Source organism: Talpa occidentalis, unplaced genomic scaffold (assembly GCF_014898055.3).
Source record: "Talpa occidentalis isolate TD23 unplaced genomic scaffold, MPIMG_talOcc4v2.1 talOcc4.14, whole genome shotgun sequence".
Lineage (NCBI taxonomy): Eukaryota > Metazoa > Chordata > Mammalia > Eulipotyphla > Talpidae > Talpa > Talpa occidentalis.
The window spans coordinates 46,510,363-46,521,845 of record NW_023601433.1 but is presented as its reverse complement, the minus strand read 5'-3'; the positions used below and the strand labels follow the sequence as shown (position 1 = coordinate 46,521,845).

The 11,483-nt window shown below is 42.7% G+C and overlaps 1 protein-coding gene across 1 annotated transcript; it reads left to right on the top strand.

The window, feature by feature from the left end:
• Positions 1-1,743: 1,743 nt before the first annotated feature.
• GJD4 (gap junction protein delta 4) lies at positions 1,744-4,493 on the top strand. The gene is made up of 2 exons (XM_037509825.1): positions 1,744-1,807; positions 3,436-4,493. The coding sequence occupies exons 1-2, from the start codon at positions 1,744-1,746 to the stop codon at positions 4,491-4,493; spliced, it is 1,122 nt and encodes a 373-aa protein (XP_037365722.1).
• Positions 4,494-11,483: the final 6,990 nt, after the last annotated feature.

The following is an 11,483-nucleotide window of genomic DNA, read 5'->3' as shown; positions in this document are numbered from 1 at the left end:
TTGGGTTCCTTTCTTCTGCCTTGTGGATAATGTGGCTTAATGTATAGGAGAACAACCTCAGAAGATGCCATTGATTAGTGCCCCTTTTTGACATGCTTGCATCTGACAGGTAGTTATTTTGTTAATCACTTTCCTTCAAGATGTTAGCAATTATTTTGTTGTGTTTGATAAGATGGATTTGTGTTGCTTCAAGCTTTCTCAAAAGATGTTAGCAGACCTTATCTGATCTGAGAACAGTATCTGGAAGTTCTTTTCTTCCTTTAGAAGAAAAGTCATACCTTTCTGTTTTTAAGAATCAATCCAATAACTACAAAACAAATTCCAGGGCGTGCTGTGAATGCTGTTGTGGAGAAGACAGTTGCCTCTGTTCCTGGAAGCTGTCGGGTTGAGTTGAACTGGAGTTGAAAATACAATGCAGGAATGAGTGCTTTGGGACTATAGGAGCAATAAATGATTCAATGTAGGGTAAGTGAAATTGGTCAGGCAAGTTTTACGCCACTGGCCTCTATGGCTACCACCTGCGGCTGTGAATGAAGAAGGTGCTTGGGAGTGAAGGCCCAGGGCACGCACGCCTGGTGGTGGACACCTGAAGTATGGTGTGGGCATATGTAAGTGGGTACACCTGAGCCTGGAGGCCTAGGCTCTGAGGGTGGCGTCACTCAGAGACAGGACATCTACAGCAGAATGGCTGAGGAATGGATACAACGGAATGGCTATGAAAGGACAAGTGACAACAGAGAGGCAGGACCATGAGAACACCAGAGAAAGCCCAGAAAAAAGCATACAGATTTGCCTCCTGGCCCCCTGGCCTCCCTGCCTTGCCAGCCTGTGAGCTTACCCCACCACAATAGGCATAGAAAGTGCATTTAAACCTGAAAAATCCACCGAAGGCTCTGGAACTCTCCTTTATCTCTCTGGCCTAATCTATAGAGAACCTGCCCTGTGCATGCTTGAAAAACACTCAACCAAAGAAACTATCCTTCTTGTGCCAGTTCTCCAGGATTTCCTATTACCCAAATTGTCAATTTTTAGTTGTTAGTCTAGTGTAGGGGAGAGTATTGGGATATGTGAGAGGGTGTCCCCCTGATTACCTATCCTGTGGTAAACTTTATTGTCAGAAAAGTAAGTTGTTATAATCATATTGTTACTAGATTCCAATGAGCAGATGAGACGCTTTTAGAATTTACGCTTAGCTTCTTACAAGTATGTGCTACCATACTGATCATAGGGACCACACTGTGTACCACACCCCTGACTGATTTATGTTATAATTCAAAGTTTTTACCTCTTGATACCCATCACATGGAAAACTATTTAAAATAGAGATATTTATTTGGCTAGTCAATATAACTTTTCTTTCTTGAGTTAAATGTAGTTGTTTCTATTATATCCTGAAGCATCTGGTTTGCTTAGTGGCGTCACGTGAGCACTGCCACAGGCCTGAAATGTCCCAAGAGGGTAAGAATAGCCACAATGAGCGATGATTTCTTCTGTCTCCTTGTCACTGCAGTTGTCAGGCATGCTTTACCACAGAGGCAAACAGCTCAGGGCTGTCTCAGCTGGCAGACTGAAAAATTGACCTCCTACTCTTGGGCTTGAATCATCCTTTTCAGATCTCCAGCTCTAACCTTTTAAGTCCTCTGTAGCTAAGATACATTTATTCCTGCAAAGATTTCCCACCTCCTTGCAGAACACAGGCTTCCAGCCTCTCCTGCAGCCCTGAGTCAGTGACACTCTAGTAGCATGGAGCATGTGGACTTGCTGGGGTTCCTCATTGTCACATTAAATTGCAATGTGACCTTTGTGGGTGAGTAGAGGAAACACCTTCAAAGCTCTTATTCTGGTTTTGTTCTTGCCATTTTGTCTGTTTGCCCCCTCCCCCTCCCCACCTCCCCTCTCCCCACCAAGAGACAGGCATGTATGTTGCTGGAGAGAAGGCAGCTGTCCCTGCAAACTGTTGTCTAATTCCTCCTATTCCATAATCACTTAAGGAAGTCTTGGGTGTGAGTGTCATTCTCGATGATTGTGTGTTGAGTCAAAAGACTCGAATAGGTAGAAGGAGTATTTTTGTGTAACTCTTCTCTGATTACTTTATCAGGAAAATGATGAAGAGAGAAATTATGATAGAGAGAAATTAATGATCGAGAGAAATTAATGCCTGACTATGCTTTCTTCTTGTTCATGTTTTTTAGGGTTTACCCTGAAAACTAAATTCATAAAGATTGGTAACTTCTCTTGCATATGTTAAACCAAACCCCACTTTTAGTTTTTTAACAAAGAAAATAATTAAAACGTTCGCATTTCATGTGGACAAGTCAAATTTTCAGAGCAGAATGGAGTCCTAGAAAACAAGATTGCAAAAAGGATTAAGAAGTGGTTAATTCTTCTCCTCTTTATTATTTTGTAGAATTAACACAAAATCAACTTAGTTTTAAATGTTTGAGGCAATAAGTAATGAAATTCTTTGAGTTTAATTGCCTTCATTTATAATAGTTTTGTTTCTCTGATATCAGATGATGTTTTCTGTATCTCCTCATAAAACAAGTATTTGTAAGTTATTTTGATGAATCTTAAACATGTTCCAAAATAACTGACTCATGATATGAAAATAGGACTTTGAAGCTATTTTGATTTCTTAGATTGGTTTCACTTATTCATTGATAAATTGAAGAAAGACAAACTTTACTGATTCATAATAACTGGTAAGAGGGGGAATGAATTTTCAATTATTAAAAAATCTGAAAAATTGAATGTTGTTAAAGAAATTTGATTTCAAGGACCCTAAAGAAACATTTAATACAAGTTCTATGATTAAATAAAGGATTTGTGGACCATCATCATAAATAAATAAGGCTTATTGAAATGAACAGCTTCTATTTGTTGCACACCATTGCAAGAATGTGCCCTTTAAAAAGGTAGTTCTCCAAGAAGAGTAAGATCTATTTTATTTTATTTTTATTTTTATTAATTTTTTTGTGGAACCCTCGCCGGTGGCCGGGGAATGAACTGGTGCTGCAGAGGCTGCGGGCAGCCTCGCAACCCAGCGCTCAACCGCTGCGCCACCAGGGGAGGCCCGAGTAAGATCTATTTTAAGCATAAATTCTCTCAGCCCAGCTTTCTTTCTAGATCTTTCTTCAGGAGCATCAACAAAAGTATAAATAAGTAGTGTAAAATTAAACATTTTTAGTCTCTAATGCTTCTTTAAAATCTGCTACTCTGAAAGCATTGCATAAAGTAGTTCAGCAGAGTGTCAGAAACAATGTAAATGCTGAATATATATTTGTCAAATGAGTCAACTTGCAATGCTGTTGCTGTGACTGAAATACATACTTATTGACTTCAAAGTTCTCCAGTCTCTCTCCCCACAAATGCTTTAAATCTGTTTTGAGGACATACTAATGTGGTGGCTTGCCCTTCTTGCTTCCTCTTTTCCAGGGAAGATCTGGCTTATTTTCATGATCCTGCTGAGGATGGGGGTAATCATCCTGGCAGGGTCTCCAGTATACCAGGACGAGCAGGAGAGGTTTGTGTGTAATACTCTGCAGCCAGGGTGCTCCAACGTTTGCTATGACATCTTTTCTCCAGTGTCCCACTTGAGATTCTGGTTGATCCAGAGCGTGTCTACTCTTCTCCCTTCCACTGTGTTCAGTATCTATGTACTCCACAGAGGAGCCATGCTTGCAGCCCACGGGCCCTGTGGGCCAGATGGCAGTCCTGGGGCTCATGAGCCCTCCGATCGGACCCCGGGGGACAGGCGCTGCTCTCAGTCCTGCAGGGAGGGGAGTCATCTGATCGTGCCAGACTTATCCTCTGGTTACATTGTCCATCTCTTCCTTCGGACCGTGCTGGAGGCAGCTTTTGGTGCCTTGCAGTACCTCTTCTTTGGGTTCTTGGTCCCAAAGAGATTCTCTTGCACTCACTCTCCTTGCACCAGTGTGGTGGACTGTTACATTTCTCGGCCCACAGAGAAGTCCATCATGATGCTTTTCATCTGGGCGGTCAGTGCACTTTCCCTCCTGCTCAGTGTTGCTGACCTCATCTGCAGCTTGCAAAGGAGGATGAGCAGGAGGTCAGGCCCCAAGTGTGTACCCAAAAGCATCTCCACCAGGAAGATGGCGGCACATGGCAGGTGGGAAGCAGAGGAGGTGCCCACTCACCCTGAGCTGTGGATGGGAGGGGAGGGGCCCGAGAGTCGCAGTGCTAAGTCTGCTGTGTCGGGGCGGACGGAACTTGCAGATGAGGAGGAGAGTGAGGCCTTGTCCTCTGTTAGCAACAAGCCGACTGTGACTCGCAAAAAACTGGCGGACAGGCCTCAGAAAGAGGCCACCCAGGAGCCAAGAAGCGAGGGCCCTTCTAGGGCACAGGAGCATCCCTCAGTGCCTCAGAGTCAGCTGGCCCAGCACTATCGATCCAGTCACCAGCAGCCCCTTGACTGGCTGGCCAGCTCGGGGAGTGCTGCCCACCTGAGAACCAGGAAGTCTGAGTGGGTGTGAGCAGGAATGTTGGGCAGCACAGAGGAGCCCAGCTCTCCCCCTGGGAGCGCTACTGATCTGTTCAGATGGAGATGCCCAGCCACTAAGATGCAGGCTCACCGTGGCACATGCAAAATCGTATCACTCGGCTGTGTTCTGGAACATCAACAGGCAGAAAGGGGAGCCGACTTGGAGATACATGGATTTTGTGGGGGACTCTGATAAACCCTCAATACAGCTTTAATTTAGATCACACTTTCTGCTGAAAAAAGTATTTGACATTCAAACGCAGACTGGAAGCTAAGATGATTCACTGGAGAGAGTCAGATTACCGATGCCAGGCTCGGATTCTGTTGTCTCATTTTTTACCATTAAGCAATGAAGCAATGTGTGCTTATTGTAAGCATGTTCTTTTACATTAATAGAGCTCATTTGTGTTTTTTTGTGAATTATTACATACTTTTGTTTTTTGTTTGATGTTTCTGTTTACATAAAAGAAATATGTTACATGCATGGCATCAATACAGAGATATTAACTCAGCTTCTCCAAACACCTTTAATAAAATGAATGCTGACTAAATTGTGATACACTTCATTCTTCATTGTGTCATAGGACAAATGACAGATGCAGAAAACATACAGAAAAAACAATGTTGGAGGGTGGTGGGGGTGTCATTGTAGATTGTTACTATATAAGAGTGTACAGCTTGTGGGGTGGACCCTTGGCTTGCTTCATTGTCCTGAGTGACTTCCAGAGTTGCTCTAAGAAGAGGCTGGTAGTTACAGGGTTGCCACAGCTTATCTAGTGCAGGTTTGTCTGTCTTTGGAGAGCTTTACAGTCAAGTTTTCCTGAGAGTCTTGGAGTTGCTGTGAGCATATGAAAAACACTGTGAGAGCTGTGGCCGGAGAGGCCTGTGTTCACGTTTTTTGTGTGTGTGTGCGCTAGAAATAGACACTGAACTTGGATCTTGGGATAAACTTCCATTAATGCTCTGTGCACTTGGCATTATTCTGGTTTTAGTCCAAGTGCTGCCCAAGTTAGAGCTATAATGCCACCTTGAAAGGCCAGTTGGGAAACACAGCCTAGCACCAAGATCTGCTCTGGGACCAAGTAAACCTGCTCACCTTCATCTAGAGAAGAGTGAGAGTCATCTGGGTTTAATACCAGAACTGATGAATATTCTCTCCTCTCCAAATATGAGGTGGCTGAGAAAGAGGATTTGCCCTTTGCTCTAGCAAATAATCAAATGGTGAAACAATGTGCTCATGAAACAAATGAATACTTTCAGCTGTTCTAAAGAAAACCTTGGCAATGAGGGCCTTTCTGGTGGTGCAAGGAGTTAAGACGCAACCTATGTAGCTGTCCACAGACTCTGTTCTCGTGTCCAAAGCATGTGTTTGATCCCCGGCCAGGGAGAAACCCACATGGCACAGCGGACCTCTCCTGTCTCACCCGCTGCTCTCCTCAGTAGTGTATTTCATCAGTCTGCCTGTTCTGTGCCCCACTCTGTCTCCAGTGAAGACTCTCACCCTCCACACCTGTGGCCTGTACCCAGCTCTTGTATGCATAAATAAATAAATCTTAAAAAAAAAAAGAAAACATTGGCAATGAAATGTCTACCAGAATGGAGAATAACATCCTGCTTGTTATCTCTATAGGATCTCAAGGAAATTGGTTTAAATGTAAAAAACTATTTGAATGAATGTGTCTATTTTGAACATATTAAGAAATCCCCCTTCCTCCCCTCCTCTCTCTCTCTCTCTCTCTCTCTCTCTCTCTTTCTCTCTCTCTCTTCCCTCCACCCAGTACAATGAAAACTAGGAGCCATGGCTAAGTCCCCTTTCTTCAAAATTTAGATCTCTGTCCGCCGCACAGTAAGTATACTGAATAAATGTGATTTGAGTATTCAGGGGCAAATCTTATAGCAAGGAATTCTGATGGACTTCCCCAGGTTGGAAATAGTTTTAGATATATAAGAATTCTCTAGGGCTTCATTATTTTTAAAAAAATAAGCTCCACAGAACGCTAATATGAGCCTTGATAATGTTAAGTGATGAAAGGAAATCAGCTCGACAAATCTTGGAAGTGAAAGGAATGTGGAAAAGGCTAAACCTTAGAGAGCAACAGGCAGACATTTTAACTTCCCAGTTTCCATAGGCACAGAGACCTGATTCTGCAGTTGTTGAGCCAGGGGTGAGGGAGGAGCCAAGTGGGGACAGCCATTTTTGTAAACATTATTGGGGTGGCTGGCTCATGTTTGCGGCACTGTTGATATTCCTCTATTCTGGAGTTCCAGATCCAAGACTCTGCAGTCTACCTGCTATCAGTTGACTTCACAAGGTCCCAAGGGGTGGGGCGGAGGTGCACATGTCAGAGCATTGGTGTCCAGCTTGTGAGGAGCACCCCAGTTCCTCCACGTGTATCTCTCCCAGTAAAGGGTCTGTGCCTACACACTGTTTAGCTTTCCTCTTCCTAGTGCTGCTAAGTGGCAGCCTCTTGCTTCCCCAACCACAGCCTCCAGGCATTTTGCTCCACCCACCTCTCATTCAATGAAACGTGAATCTCTGTGTCCCTATGGTGAGTTCTGTATTTTCTCTGCTGCCCAAGAGTTATTCCAGTTTTGTCCCAAGTAATGGAATTCTCTGCATGTAGTTCCTGAATGGTAACCTTATATGATCATTTCAGGAGTGAAGCAAGGGACTTCTTCTTATGCCATCTTGGTCAGTTTGCTGTTGCAATAATCTGTTGATTGGCATCTACATTATTCCCACATCTTGGCTATTGTAATCCTATTATAATTGGTGTGCATATATCTTGTCAACATCTTATTTTATTTCCTTTGGGTATATTCCCAAAAATGGAATTTCAGGATTGTAGAGTTGATCTACTTTTAACTTTTTGTGGACTCTCCATATTTTTCCAGTGTTCTGACTAATTTACATTCCCACCAACAATTCGTAAGAGTTCCCTCTCCATCACATCCTTGCCAGAGTCTGTTGTCTCTTACCTTCTTAATGATAGTCATCACCACACCTGTTAAGATGTGACGTGCTATCTCATTATGGAGTTGATTTGAGTTGCCAGTCAGTCTAACATTAATAGGGGTTCATTTATTGGGCCCTTCCATCCTGCTAACCACCTAAGCATGTTTAGGTAATGAAAATCATCAGAACAGGAGAGGTCTGTGCATCCTGGGAAGAGCTACCATGAAAGAGAGGGGAACTCCATAGAAGGTGAGAGGGAATTATGAGGATAATTTGCTGACTTTACACCCTACTGAGTGATGGTGGTGCTGATTGCACAGACATTTTGGTCACATGACATGACCCAACCAATAAGGAACAAAATTGTAGATGAGGCTTTGAGAGTTCAGGAACTTGCTTGGCTGTGGTAGTTAGCATGACAACATTTGTGGCAACATGCAGATGGAAACCATCCTTCTCTTTGCTCTCATACAGGACACCTCAAATTGCCCCTGGTTTTGTAACTTATGTTCTGAAGTCTTTTCCAGCCTTTTAAAGGAAGGAGAAAAAAAAATCATAGACTATCTCCAACAGGTTAAAAAAAAAAAGGTCTAATTTTAATCTAATATTTAACATCAAGTGGCTATTGTCCTCTTTTCAAAATTTGAATCTGCTTCACGTCGCTGCATCTTTTGCACACTGGATGCACAGAAAGCCATCCGGTCCCCCACTGCATAAGGCAGAAGCAGTGTTAGGAAGGTAATTGCAGCCCCAATCTGCGACACTTAACAAGGAAGTTTCAAAAAGTGCAGCCTTCTTCTGTGATGATTCAGGGAGCCTTCCATCCTGGCTCCATCACCTTCCACCCACCGATGCCAAGATTGCTGTGGCAGGGACAAAGCAGTTTCCTATGGGCTGGGTCTGAGAGGGTGCCGGTGTGTCTGGCCATGTTCTGTGGCTAGAGCTCAGCTAGAACTGCTCCAAAGAATATAAAAGCAGCTCTAGTTATGTCCCAGGAGAAGGAAGAAAATTTGGGGTCAATAGCTAGCTAGTGTTTGCCTCAGAGAACAACAATTTTCTAGGCACTGTACCATAAAGAGGCATTTCCTAGATCTGACTGGCCAACAGATTGGTCTCAGAGGAGGGGAGGCCTAGCAAAGACATTAGCTCAAGTCCCTGGATGTCCTGCAGCTGGAGAGAAGAGAAAGGCAGTGAGAAGGAATAAGAAAACAGACTGAACTGGGCCAAGAACCTAAATTTCTTGTACTTCAGGACTATCCTCTTAATAACAGTCAAAGAAGAATTTATCTTAAGTGTATGTGTGCACATGTGTTTTAATTTAAATCTTTATTCTTTGCACAGTAAGAAAGGCTCACTAGCTATTATCTAGTCGAATTTTGCAGGAACTTTAATTCAGAAATCCTCCCAGCTTACTGTCCAGGTGGATTCTCAAGTGACCCTGCAGTAACAGAAACCCACTGGTAGAATCCAAATGCTGAGCTGGTCTGTACCACAGCTGGCTGTCTACTGAGACAAACATGAAAGAAAGATTATGAGGATCAGTGAGATTATGCGTATACGTAGTCAAGAAAAGTGTTATTTATGGAATCAATAAATGTGACTCTTTTTGTAGAATTTTTAATCTACTGTGAGTACCTATTTTGAATTTTCTGAGTGTAAATTTGGTTTCAGAAGTGAGGAGGGGGTGGTGCTTTGCAGATGAGGAGAAGAGGCATCTGAGCTTCTCAGCACACTCTCCAGGGACACCCTCCTGCCCATAACTTTAGCATTCCAGCTCCGGGGGCTGGATCAGCTGCACATTCTGTAAATCCTGCCAGTTGTATTTTGGTTGTGCTGTGGGATAAATGTTTTATAGAAACGAAACAGATGTCTCTTCTCCCCCACCCCCATGTGAAATGTATGTGTGTATCTTTTCCCTCCCCCTGTCAATCACAGAGTGAATCTCTTCCTTGGGGAACTTTCTGCTCTGTGCTGTGGCCTGAGAAAATATATGAATGGTGAAAATAGAGCAGAAAGAAGTTACTAAATTTTCTTATAAGCTGAACTTAGATGAAGTGAGTTTCATGGAGAATTTGGAAACTAAGAGTCAAATCCAAAAGCTCTATTTTAGTAAAAAGAGTTTCCTCCATATCCCTTTAATCCCCCAAGATAGGTGGAGCAGAGGCATACATGACACATTTACCTGGCCATGGCATTGATGGGCCACACTTCTTGGTCATATTAAAGCTGAAAGATTCCTCAGTTTATCATCCATATGTCACAAGGAGATTCTTCTCTCTCCAGCCCTGTGTGCTCCCTTGTCTAGCAGCATTTCTTCCTCCTCCTGTGTCCCCTGTATGTGTTTTAGCAGTAATTTGACAAATAAGAGTTGAAATCAATGGAGCTATGTTGAAAATTAGTCTTTACTAAGCATTAGCTTGGCATTTGACATTTAATCTCTTGCTTCTTTTTCTTTCTATGAAGCTTAAAAAATCAATTTATTGACACAAGAAGCCAGCAAATGGATGGAAAGATTGCCAGTAATAGATCATTGCCCTAGTGCCACTTTTCAAAAGGCTCCTATAATTCCTGTGAACTCTCATTTTCCTGGTGCTAAGATGGCTATATAAAGACTATCTTACTCTGCAGGCTCCTGGAAAGTTCAGGTGATATAGTAGACATGGAAGTTTCAGAAAGGGACAGAGAGTGTAACACGGTAAATTTTTCCTGGGTTGTGAAAATCCATGTTTAATAGATGACTCTAAACTGGGCTGACCAGGAATTTGCATGAGGAGGAAGATGTCTATAGACTTAGGACTGCTCTCAGCCTTCTTCCTGCATCCTTTCTTACAGCAGAGACCTCCCTTGGGTCATATTTAGGATGCAACATATATATAAACCCCAAAATGTTAATTCATTTCTGGTGGTACCACTTGACAATTTTGACTCTCCTCCTTTTTTGATTCCTTCATTCTACTGTTTACTAAATAGTTAAAAAAAATTCCCTTATGACTATAACTTGTCAAACAAGATATCTGTAAATGTATGTAAGGTCTCCTCCCACCCTTGATTTATGAAATGATGTGTGACTTTATGTATAGGACTATTTTCCCCCTTTTCTTGTGCATTAGGAAGGTAAAGTGCTTTAGATCTCAAAAATAGTAGTTGAGGGTCAATTAAATGTCTATAAAATGGCATATTTTATTTTTTTTAAAGCCGCAGGCATTATTAAAGTTTACACTAAGTGTATGTAGTGCCATGTCCTTCAGAAATGAAAACAGAGTACTTTCACAGATGTGGTTTGTGGGATTGGCTATTAGAAGGAAATAAAGTCTTGGGCTAAAACAAGTACAAAAAATTTTGTTTTGTGCCCAAAATGGTTCTTTAGAGAGAAGTTAAGAGAATAGTGAAGACTTGTCCTCTGGGGACAGGGAAGCATTTCCATCCTCTCACCAGTGAAGGGCTCTAGGACATTAGCTTTTCTTTGTGCACATTTGTCCTCATCTATCAATATATAAACAAAATGTCCCCCTTTTTTTAAAAAAGATTTATTTATTTATTTATACAAGCACTGGGTACAGTCAGAAGCGTGGGAGGGTGAGAGAGAATTCACTAGAGCCAGAGCAGGGAGCAGAACAGGCAGACTGATGAAATACACTGCTGAGGGGAGCAGCGGGCACAGCAGGAGAGGTCTGCGTGCCATGTGGGACCCTCGCCGGCAGCCGGGGATTGAACCGGCGCTGCAGAGGCTGCGGGCAGCTCCACAGCCCAGGGCTCAACCACTGTGCCACGGGGGAGGCCCCAAAATGTCCCCCTTTCTACCTAGAAGTATGATATTTATTGTCAGAGTGTGGATTAAAGGGTTTTTACCTTTTAGGAAGTAAGGAACATAAATATTAATGATGACTCATTGTGTCTGTATATTTATTGCGTGTCTTTCATGTCTGGTGCTCATGTGAGAAAAGGGACAAGTTACAAGATTAAGAAAGTTCCTCCTTGCATTTGAGGATCTCTTGATGAGATAATTGGGGACTCTGTGAGGGTAAA